This window comes from Monodon monoceros, unplaced genomic scaffold (assembly GCF_005190385.1).
Source record: "Monodon monoceros isolate NGI ecotype Baffin Bay Population unplaced genomic scaffold, NGI_Narwhal_1 Super_Scaffold_6, whole genome shotgun sequence".
Classification (NCBI taxonomy): domain Eukaryota; kingdom Metazoa; phylum Chordata; class Mammalia; order Artiodactyla; family Monodontidae; genus Monodon; species Monodon monoceros.
In genome coordinates, this window is record NW_021703783.1 from 7,760,462 (window position 1) to 7,772,042 (window position 11,581).

General features: G+C 41.5%; 1 protein-coding gene across 1 annotated transcript; it reads left to right on the forward strand.

Moving 5' to 3' along the window:
* Positions 1-1,634: 1,634 nt before the first annotated feature.
* Positions 1,635-9,659, forward strand: TMEM52B (transmembrane protein 52B). Its single transcript, XM_029206043.1, has 5 exons — positions 1,635-2,114; positions 4,235-4,278; positions 6,162-6,200; positions 6,740-6,906; positions 7,926-9,659. The coding sequence occupies exons 1-5, from the start codon at positions 2,061-2,063 to the stop codon at positions 8,168-8,170; spliced, it is 549 nt and encodes a 182-aa protein (XP_029061876.1). The 5' UTR covers positions 1,635-2,060; the 3' UTR covers positions 8,171-9,659.
* Positions 9,660-11,581: the final 1,922 nt, after the last annotated feature.

The window sequence follows — 11,581 nt, forward strand, 5'->3', positions numbered from 1 at the left end:
ATGCAGGTGAAGGCTGGCATGACTGGGAGAAGAGAGGGCCAGGATAGCAAGGGGAAATACTCAAGAACGGGAATGCTAGGACAGCTAAAACAAGGTCATGGTAACAATACACATGAAACGCAGGAGGACATCAGTTACCAGCATATTGAAGGGAAAAGTTACTATTAAACTTGAGTGGAAATCAAGGCAATCTTAGTTAACACTTACAAAATACTTGTTATATCAGGACTAGGATATGTATTTCATACACATTAACATAGTTAATCTCTATAAGTGTATGAAGTAACATTATTTTATCCATTTTATATAGGATGGAACTAAGCCAACAGAGAGATGTAATAACTTGCCTAAGATCCCACACCTAATAAGTGACCAAGTAAGTACTGTTTTTAATCCCAGACAACCAAGCTGGATTCTTAGCCATGATGCCCTACTGCCTGTCTGACAAGAGAAAGAGAAGGGCAAGGTTAATGATGCTATATGAACATGTACATGACACTCTGACTAGAAATATTCCAATCAAAATGCCTTCATGATGCAACATAAAGCAACATCTAGGGCAGGTCCAGTGGGCATTCCACTCCTATTTAATGAATGGGAACACTGAGAACTGAAGAAATTATATAATAATTTAGTGGAGGGTCTAGGTTAGAATTCTGCTCTCTTACCCTGTAAAATACCTCCTACCTGGCCAAGTTTTCTGCTAAAATTTGGAAAGTACTCTTACATTTACAAATATAATGTAGTGTTCATTTATTTTTGGAAATGAATGATTTTGAATCACCAGTATCATACCAGATTTTTCTCTCACTATTTGATTTCCTTAGCTAAGAAATAAAATTAAGTTTATATTCTCCATTCTCGTATCACATTGTTATGCGGTGGGAGGGCTTTTAGAATCAACCCCGCCCAAGGGTCTCCCCTCAACAACTCAGTAAAATCAGATTTTCAGAGTTAGCATCTGAAAGTTGTTTTTTTCCCAATGTTTATAAGATAGATCCCTGTAAACAAATGTCCAATTTTCTTATGAAAGACTTTGTATTTAAAAAAATTTTAATACTTTGTATTACTTAAAAGATTACTGGCTTAAGCATACATCATTTATACAGAATTCATTTGTTCCTATAGAGGTGCGTCTTTACAAATTTTCTATGTTCTTTCCGTGTGTGCTTATTTTTGCTCTGACTTTACATTATATGAGAAAGACAGAGAGTGAGAGAGATATATAGATCTTGAATCTTGTTTTAAAAATGTCTCTTTAACTATTTCAATGGGAATTGAAGCCAGGGTGGAGGGTTATTTCATGGACAGCACCCAGAAATTCTAATCTCCCCACCTGCTTTCTCCAAAGATGCTATAGCTTTCCAGTTCATTTGGCAACCTCTCAGCCCTACTCCAGTGTCTAGGAATAAATGACCCAGAACCAGGAGAGTTGATTATCAACATAGTGAAGGCGAGGCCTGCATACTGAAGGGGAGAGCAAGAGAGGCGGGCTAATCACACGGAGAGGGGAGTGAATGGAGATTGGCAGGGTGACTTTCAACTGGCAACCGTCACCCTGGAGTGCTTGGGTGAAGGACCAAGAATATTACTCCTTTTCTGATGGAGAAGAGAACTTATGTGGTCACCCTCAACGTGCCTTTGATCCTCCTTCAAGTCCAGTTTCTCAGCACTGCCTAGAAAAATATCTAATTCACAGGACTGATGTGTCCTTCCTGAACGTCTTCTTTTTGGAGGCAGTGTGAGAAATTTAAAGACATCTAGAAAGGGCTAAGAGTAGAATGGAAGAAGAGAAGACACAGGGAAGCAAACGTGGAGACCTTAAAACCAGGAATAGAAATAGAGAAAGAAGCTAGGATGAAAGGGGAGAGAAAAACCACAGAAAATAACAGCCCGAGGGAGTAAGAGAAGAGAAAGAGAGAGGAGGAAAAACCAATTTATTGCTGAGAAGAGTTTCTCTCCTTAGGTCCTCTAGGTCAAGAAGTCAGACATGGCACAGAGCATGGAAAGGAGGCAACAGACGCCCAGTGCGTGATCTGGAGAAGTAGGAGTCCAGCCCGATGAGAGTGCAATCCCGAGCCCTGATGGCTTCTGCCCTGGTATATTTCATCCAGGTGAGTCGTGAAAACGTAGGCATAAGACCTCTGTTTCTCAGATAAATCAACTCTCAGAAGAACCTGGAGAGAAATGAATGAGGGGGGAAGACATATATAGAACCAAAGGGATGGTAGGGAAAAGAATAACTGGAATGTTCCCTTAGTATTATAGGATTACATATAGTGCATATGTGACTAATGACATCAGTGAAAAGAGGGACATATATACTAGTAGGAGAGCGATGGCAATTTAGAAGTGTCTCGTGTATATTTCTCTCTTTTAACATCTCTTCTAAGTTTAACATCTCACCTATCCCTCAAAAACCCAAGTAAGTTACTGGGAATTCCCTGGTGGTCCAGTCGTTAGGACTCCACACTTCCACTGCAGGGGGCACGGGTTCGATCCCTGGGCAGAGAACTAAGGTCCCACAAGCTGCGTGGCATGGCCAAAAAAAAGAAAAAAAAAAAAATCCAAGTAAATTATTAAAACCAAGTACATAATTCCCCTAAATAGTGTTTCCCATATCAGCCCTAATACTACTCTAGCAGTTTAGGTACCTCTGGATCAGAGATAAGTTGAGAAAGAAAACTCTTTTAAAATACTTTGCACTTTTTATTTCTCCCCACTAAGAAGCAGAAGATTCTGAGTAACTCATTAGCTGAGAAAGAGTCATTGGACTGAGGAATTCTGGATCACTTTCAAGGGGAAGTTTACACAGTTATGAAATCTATTAAGAAGAAAAGCAAATGAAGAAATGGGCCAGTTTCAGATTCCTGAACAGCTCCTAACAGGGAGGGTGCTACTTTACTTCCTATATACCAGTTAACGGAATGTCTGAAACCATAGCCTTTTCTTGCTTTTTCTTGTATTTTCTTTTTACTGCTTCTTCTCCTCCTTGTCGTTCCCTTCCTTTCTTTTCTCGTTTCTTCTCTTTTTGCAACAGGCCTGAAAAGAGGCATTTTATCGGCTGAGCACTTTAGGCTTTTTTTAAACTTTAGTCAAGAAGACAAAGCGAAGTACCAGGGGTGGGTTGAGGAAACACATACTTTGTCATCCTTAGTGGCCAATTATTTTAAATTAAAACAAAACCAGGAGTTTCTCAAATGCCTTCTACAGAGACCAGCTGTTTGTTCTTTTACAAATCCTTTTCACCCAATGTCATATGCAGGTGTGTCCCCTGCCTGCCTCCACCCTCCCCTCAAACTCCCAATAAGTACAAATTCTTGCCTCTTTTTAGAGTAACTTTGTGGCCTTTGTTGTTGATTTCCTGAAATATCAAGTCATCCAAGTTATTAGAAGAGAGAGACAGTTTCTAGAACAGAAGTTTACCTAGAGAGGTTTTTGAAGGAGAAAGTCAACTGAAATATAAGGTAAAAGAAGGAGTGGGACATTCCTTTTTTGGGAGTAGAAGGGACCTGACAGCAATGTCAACAGCTGTTAGAGCAGACTTGTCCCTGGTTCTAGTGATTCATTCCACACGTATACATGAGAGAGTCTGATCTGAATTCTGGCCAATTCAATAGGTGTATGCAGTTGGTCATGTTACTCAAACCTCTATGCCTTAGTCTCTTAACGTTTCAAAATAATGTACCCACCAGCATGGCTATTGTGATGAAATGTTAAAAATTCTTAGCAATCTGGTTGGCATAGAGTAGCTATTCAGTCAATAAGTTTTTCCCCTCCCTTTCCCCCCTTCTTCTCTTGTACGGTGAGTTATTGATGTACGGAGGGAATAAAGAAGAGCGGTGGGGTTGAATTCCATTTCTAACTGATAGAGAATTAGGAGAACAAGAACTGTATCCTGAGAGACAGATCAGGAAATTTCTAGGACAAACAAATTGGTATAAATGCTGCCTCTCATTCACAGAGGCGGTGATGCTCACCCACCACCAAAAAACCAAAACCAAAACAGATTAGGTATTTGCTCTTCCAGGTTTTCCCACTGTGAATTTAATAAAGGTCAGGTATAGGAGAGCTGAAAACAGTCCTAAACATGACTGACCCCATGACCTTGTCCTTGTATTTGCCCTGCTGTCACCAGCTGACCTGACAGCGCAGTCGTGAGGGATGACTCGTAGGCGGCTGAGCACAGCAGATGAGGCCATTTCCCTGTCTGAGATTGTTTCCCTTCCTACAGCTTCCTTGGGCAAGATGTGAGGAGAACTGTGTCAATCCTGAACAGTAAGTATCTGAGAGTCCACACTGGGAAGAAAGCGAGACAGACAAAAACATCAACACCCAAAACAGGGTCAAAATGTCATTAGATATCTCTGATTTCCCTTATTTCTACTTAAATGGCATCAACCCACGAATCTCAAAGACAGGTCATCCAAAAACAGGTGTTCGCGTCACCCTAGGTACTCAAGATAACACTGCTGGTGGCGTTTTTCCAAAGCCGATCTTCCTGTCAAAACAGCAGACTTAACCTCAGTTTATAGAGTCACAGTGATTTGCAAAAGATTTTCTTTCCCAAGCCTCTCAGTGAGTCACCGAGACAGACAGGATTCACTACTGACACGAAGATATACTTGGGGGATTGCCAGCGTAGCACCACCATTTCAAATCTGCAAAGCGTTTCCTATTTTTCAGGGCATGTTAATATTTATTGCAGACTTCATTCAGCTATCAGTTTGAGGTAGTTATCCCTCAATCTAAACCTGTCACAATTAGGTCCTATGTAGACACAGAGGACACAAAGATAAAAAGGGAAGAGATTCATTCCTCTTGGAGGTAAACTATTTAAGAAAGCAAGGACAATTTGAATGAAGAGACTTACTTAGGCTGAAGGAAAACACATATTGAGCCACAGGAAGAGTTTCCCTACAGCCAAGTCTGTTAAACCCAAAGGAAATGGTGATGGCCTTGGTAACTTGCCACGAGCTCTCTGCGGTTTTAGACACCTACCACCATAGGAGGGTTATTTTTAATAGAATCAGAATTGTAACATTGTAGAACTGGAAGGGGCTTTGAACAAACGGGGAATGTGAGAACACCTAGAGACACTGTTCAGTGAAAAAGAAAACTGTATGATCTACAACTGTGCAAACAGAGAGGATATAGAAGTGGATTTCAACAGATCACTAGATCATGAAGTAGTAAATGTATTCATCTTCAGTGACAAACAAATGTTTTCCTTCCCCTCCCCTTCACACTCCCCAGCTTATCCCACACTCCTTCTCCCTTGCAATCCATATTTTCTTCATTCTATAGAGAAACTTGATAATTGCCCTAGTTCATTCAGAACATTTAATTAGCTTTTGTCATGAGGAAGTTGGTTTCTACATTTTCTTCCCCCTCCTTGTTTGGCCTCAATGGGTATGCTTATCTGTCTTGATCCTGGATGTGAAAATTTAAAGCCCTTTTTACGGTGGGAGTTTTTATGGTTTTATGGTGGCCCTTTTTTATTTTTTCTGCTTTTTATTTTTTTCTTGAAGTATAGTTGATTTACAGTGTTGTGATGTTGTGCTAGTTTCTGATGTATAGCAAAGTGATTCAAATATATATATGTATATTCTTTTTCATATTCTTTTCCATTATGGATAATTACAGGATATTGTGTATAGTTCCCTGAGCTATATAGTAGGACCTTGTTGTTTATACGGTGGCCCTTTTTGCAACAACTTGCAAAACATAAATTACAAACTATCACGCTTATAACTGAAATTTTCTTTATGTTTAAATTTTATTGACCTCAAATATATACAAACCTTAACTTGCACATTTATTTCCACTCTTTGTAAACTTGCATTGAAAGTTCTTTCTTGGTAATTGTCATCAAAACTGTTTACGATGGTCATGGTTACAGGTTCTATTAACATTATTTTCATGATCACTAGTTTAGTCTGTCTCATAATGACTTACACAATGCCATCTATAGTATAAATCACTACTGAAGGCATCCCATTTCATAATAGATTCAGCTGGTTACATCAAAGTTAATATAACCTGTGATGCTTTCATTATAACAAGGTATCATACATTGTGACTTGTATTTCTGATTCTGGAATTATAACAGGCATTGACTATATTTTTATTGCAAACAAACCTTTATTCTTTCTCCATAGTTGCCTGACCACAGATTGGGTACATCTCTGGTATATATGGTAAGTTTCAGCTATATTACCCAGAAAGATGTTTAAAAGGGAGTTTTTCTCAGGGGTATTACTTTTATTTATTTATTTTAGTTTTTAAATATATTGACAGCAGAAAAGAAACTGAGACATCCAGCCTATTTCCTAGCATCTCATGGAGTAAAGCTTCTTTACCCCATCACTAACCTGTGTGACAATATACCAGGATTTCCTATTTCAATACCATCTCCTGGGCCAACATCGACGGATTATTGTGTACTTTCTCAGGGTCAGCTCTAGAGAAAGCCACAGAGAGGAGATTACTTCAGTAAAAAGTAGCCCCTCCAAACCACATTTAAATCTGTCATGAATTGCTCTAGTGAACTGACTTAGTCTTGCTGGCAAAATAAGGAAGCATGTACGCGAAGAGAAAACCTGGGAATTAAAATCTGATAGTCGTTCTATAAAATACTCAAACAAAAATCAAAATGGAGACACTGAAGACTGATTATGCCAAAGTTGGGAAAAACGTCAGACCACAGAGCTCTCACTGCTCGGTGGGGTCCTTACAGGTTGCTGGTGGTCATTGGGGCGCTGCTTCTCCTGTGTGGCCTCACTTCTATGTGCTTCCGCTGTTGTCTGGGTCACCAGCAAAATGGGGAAGACGAGGGCCGGCCACCCTATGAAGTGACGGTCATCGCTTTTGACCAGGACAACACTCTCCAGAGCACCATCACTTGTGAGTACACTGACGTAGGACGTGGGAAGTGAACCCAGGTTTCAACGATCGCTTAGGACAGTGCAACGGTGTAAAAACATTCATCAAATAGCGTTAAAGATTCTAAAACTTAGGGCAGCTTTAATTTCCCAAAGCCTGATGGTGCAGTGACCTGGTCTCCCATGGATGCTGTACTTTCAGTTTTTGGTCAGATAATGGAGTGAAGAAAGAAATGGAATGTTGGAGACAATATTGGAAATGTCTTACAGGAAGAATTCCCAAGTTTATAAATAATTATTTTGATAAAGCCATTTGAAGCTCTGAACATATCCCTTTTTCGAAAATGTCTTAGATTTTTGTGAAAACGTACACTTTCTATTATCTATACTAATTTTTTTTTTATCTTTAGAGAAATGAGTTGTGTGTACTTTCTTTATTCACCAGGTCTTAAACCATTAGATATTAAACCCAACGCTGGATGATCATAAAACACCTTCCTTTATTTCCCTCTGTTCTCTTCTTTGCATTATATTCTTTGCTAAAATTGGAGAGTGAATACAAGGCAGAACAGCAGGCCTTGTGATATTTATACCCTGTGATGAATTATACCCTGTGATTATACCCTGTGATATTTATTTTGAAAAGAGAGAACACTATAGCACGTTGTTCACCTATCCTGCTTTTCTTTTCTCACTGTCATTTTGGGGAAAAGATAAGTAGGCAGAAACAGCTATTTCTAAGGAGTCTGCAACTTAAGTGTGTTGGTATAAAGGGGTCCAAATCCGTAAAGGGAAAAGGACAGGGTTGTGAGATATGGGAGCCCACTTCAGAATCGGAGGAATCCAGAGAAGATAGGACCTCCTAGCAAAGAGTGAAGCTGGTTTCTGAACAACTTCACAGGGTTTTCCTAATATCTGTGGCCAAGAGTGATGATGAATTTGGACACTTGTTTAAAATGAAAGGGGATTGAGTGTGCCGTAAGTCTCTGATTTCTGTGGACGCCGCGTTTACTTGAGCTCTAGTCCTTCTTTCCTCTCCAGCCCTGCAGTCAGTGTTTGGCCCTGCGGCTCGAAGAATCCTGGCCGTGGCTCACTCCCCCAGCTCCCTGAGCCAGCTGCCGTCCTCCCTGGACACCCTCCCAGGGTATGAAGAAGCTCTTCACATGACTCGCTTCACTGTTTCCAGGTGTGGCCAGAAAGCACCTGATCTACCCCCAGTGCCAGAAGAAAAGCAGCTGCCCCCAATGGCAAAGGAGTCTCCTCCAGTAGAACTGTGTTCTAATTAATGGGAACTCTGGTTTGATCAATGGGTTGGGGGTTTCCCCAGAGCTGGTAGAGATTCACAGACAAATGGAACCTTTTTTTTCCCCTAACTTTCAGAAGGCTTAGGATGGCCATCTAAACAACATTCCGTGGCAAAGATGGATTCCAACCCAGACACATATATTTTCTGCTATGGCATGCTCTAGTCGAGAACTCTTCTTTATCCAGTGGCCACAATTTGCAATTAACCTGTAGCAATGCTGATTACTACTGAACAGGAAAGCATCAAAGGTTTCTTGGATTCCTTCAGCTATTGAGTTCCTTTCCCCATAGGACGCTGCAAGTTGCTGGTTTCTCTACCAGCGAACAGATTATGTACACTTGTGGAGAAAGACCAGCCTGCAGGCACAGCCAGAGACATTCATGCACTGAATTCACACATGCTTCCTCTGAAGAAAGCACTCACTTTTACGCTAAATGACAATGATAATTTTGTACGTCACGTAATGCCTCACTGGACATCCAGAATCCAGGGGTGGGATTGCAGGCCTGGGTTTAGAGGACACAGCCGAGTACTGAAGTGCCAAATATCAAGGTCTTTCTTTCACTCTGTTTCTACCCACCAGCAGTAGGGGAAACTGCATAGAACGCAGTAACAGTTCTATTCATTTTTTAGTTCCTCTGCCCTGCAAACATACGCGCACACACGGAGGCACGCAAGCATATACACACGCACGCTTTTCTAACTCTGAAAGAATAGTGCCACTCTGCTTCTTTCCTCTTTCCTGCTTTGACCAAATGTCTCTACAGTAGTGACAAACACTTGCTTCTAGTGGTGGTCTTCACTGCCACCTAGTGGAGCCATGGTAGAAATGCATTCTCCTGTGGGAGCCCGTCTGCGCACCTCTGGTTTTTGGAGCACTAACTGGGTGGGAAACTTCCCAGGGCACGATCATAGTGCTAAGCTGTCCACATAACATACTACCTCCAAAATGTACTGTTATTGGAAAATTTAGGAAGTGAAGTGTATTTGGGGAAATACTGCTTGCCAGTGACCTTAGAAAAGTCATTGAACTCTCAGGCACAGTTTTCTCATCCATAAATTAGGAGATATAACACTTCCAAGGATTGTTGTGAAGATCAAATAAGCTATATGTAGATGACAAGATTTGTAAATTATTATACACATGTATTAGTTACTCTTTTTTTTTTTTTTCCGGTACGTGGGCCTCTCACTATTGTGGCCTCTCCCGTTGCGGAGCACAGGCTCCGGACGCGCAGGCTCAGCGGCCATGGCTCACGGGCCCAGCCACTCCGTGGCATGTGGGATCTTCCCGGACCAGGGCACGAACCCATGGCCCCTGCATCGGCAGGCGGACTCTCAACCACTGCGCCACCAGGAAAACCCTACTCTTACTCTTGACAACTAATTTTCATTGGCCTGCTATGACTCTACTGAAAATTATGTTCTGATTTGTCCTTTTGCCAGCCAGCCTGTTATGTTATTGCCAAGTCACACCTGATGTAGCTTTATTTCATCAATAAATATTTGTTGATTGAGGTAAACAGCTGAAGACATGTGATTCCTCTTGATATATCCTGTGTAGAGGTAAGAAATATTTGAGAAAATTTTATTAGGCAATTAGGTCCATTTCTCGGGGAGCAATACAGACCCGGAGATGGCAGATTAATGCACCACCTCATTAAATAATTTCTTGGGGTGCTCACTCAGCCAGGAGGGAAAATGTTCTAAGCGAGTATAACCTGCTGGTGATCTGAATTTATTCTGAGCCACTTAAGACATTGCCTCTGGAAATCGTTAATGCATGAATTTGTTAATAGCACACGAGGGGGCCTTGTTTTGCCACTGCCAAATGAATCTCTTCATTATTACATATCCCATGAAATATTCTAGGCCCTTTCATTTTTCAAAATACTACAGTCTTAAAGAAGTTAAAACGTCCTCGGGTATAATAAGATCTTGAAAGAAATCCTGCCTGTAAGGATCTTATTCTAAAGAGATCTCTCCGCCCCACTTTCCCCTCCCCCTTGCCCGCTCCTCAGCCACAGAGAGTCAGCTCAGCATTACATCACGAGCAATCAACAGCCACTTGGTTTCACTTCCTTTTTTTTTTTTTTTAACATCTTTATTGGAGTATAATCGCTTTACAGTGGTGTGTTAGTTTCTGCTTTATAACAAAGTGAATCAGTTATACATATACATATGTTCCCATATCTCTTCCCTCTTGCGTCTCCCTCCCTCCCACCCTCCCCATCCCTCCCACCCTCCCCATCCCTCCCCTCTAGGGGGTCACAAAGCACCGAGCTGATCTTTATCTACTCAGACGAAGACGTCTGTTCATCAGCTCAGTCCCTTTCACCATTGGTCTCAGTTTTAACTCCTTTTAACTTTCCTCATACCCATCCTTCAAACTTTAACCGTCGGTTCAGTGACGCTAACTGATTTCTCCCCAAAGCCTACATCCCTGAGTAGTGCTGCAGTCTGAAAGAGACATTGGGAACGGTGTCATCAGGACTTGCTGACGGATTGGGTAGGGAAACGTAGCAAGGGAAAATGATTCCTAGATCAATGACCCGAGGCCATGTGCGGAAGGTGTAGCTGTTTACGAGGATGGCAAAGACTAGCAGAGACCTGATTTAGGGGGAAATTAAATTCAGGGATTTCCAAAATGGGGGGAAAGGCATTTTGTGGCAAAATATAAACCAAGTTAATCTGAAATGATGTCTAATACATGAAAGCAGCAAGGAAGGTTCAGGTGTGCCAATGAGAAAAATCATTTTCCTTGAGATGGAATGAGGAAAGCCTCAATCTGTAAAAAAGGAAAAGAAATTCCATATCGGATCTTGATACTTTGCAGTGTCTGTAAAATAAGCCACTGGGAATGGCCCAGAGATGATTGGGTTTTGCCAGTTTGGGACTCTGGGGTCTGGACAGGAGGATATGAGTTTGGAAGCCATCAAGTTAAAATGTATATTTATAGATATGGGTATAAATGAGATAACTCTCCCTTCTCCTTCCTCTTTTTTTTTTTTTTTGCAGTACGCGGGCCTCTCACTGTTGTGGCCTCTCCCGTTGCGGAGCACAGGCTCCGAACGCACAGGCTCCAGACGCACAGGCTCAGCAGCCATGGCTCACGGGCCCAGCCGCTCCACGGCATGTGGGATCTTCCCGGACCGGGGCACGAACCCGTGTCCCCTGCATCAGCAGGCGGACTCTCAACCACTGCGCCACCAGGGAAGCCCTGCTTATTTTTTAATTGTTCACTTTCTATTAGTTTCTTCCCTTTAGTATACATTAGTTTAGTATGCATTATATATTCTAAAAAGAAAGGAGAGCATAATCTGAAGGAGAAAAGTATCACATTGTTGAGCCTGGCACTAAATAATGCAGACACTGCGCTTGAAGACAGCCG

Bases quoted from the DNA above. Each gene is read 5' to 3' on its own strand.
- TMEM52B (XM_029206043.1), top strand. From the start codon at position 2,061: ATGAGAGTGCAATCCCGAGCCCTGATGGCTTCTGCCCTGGTATATTTC. The intron at 2,115-4,234 runs GTGAGTCGTGAA...CCCTTCCTACAG, and splicing joins CCCTGGTATATTTCATCCAG to CTTCCTTGGGCAAGATGTGA. The intron at 6,201-6,739 runs GTAAGTTTCAGC...GGGTCCTTACAG, and splicing joins GTACATCTCTGGTATATATG to GTTGCTGGTGGTCATTGGGG.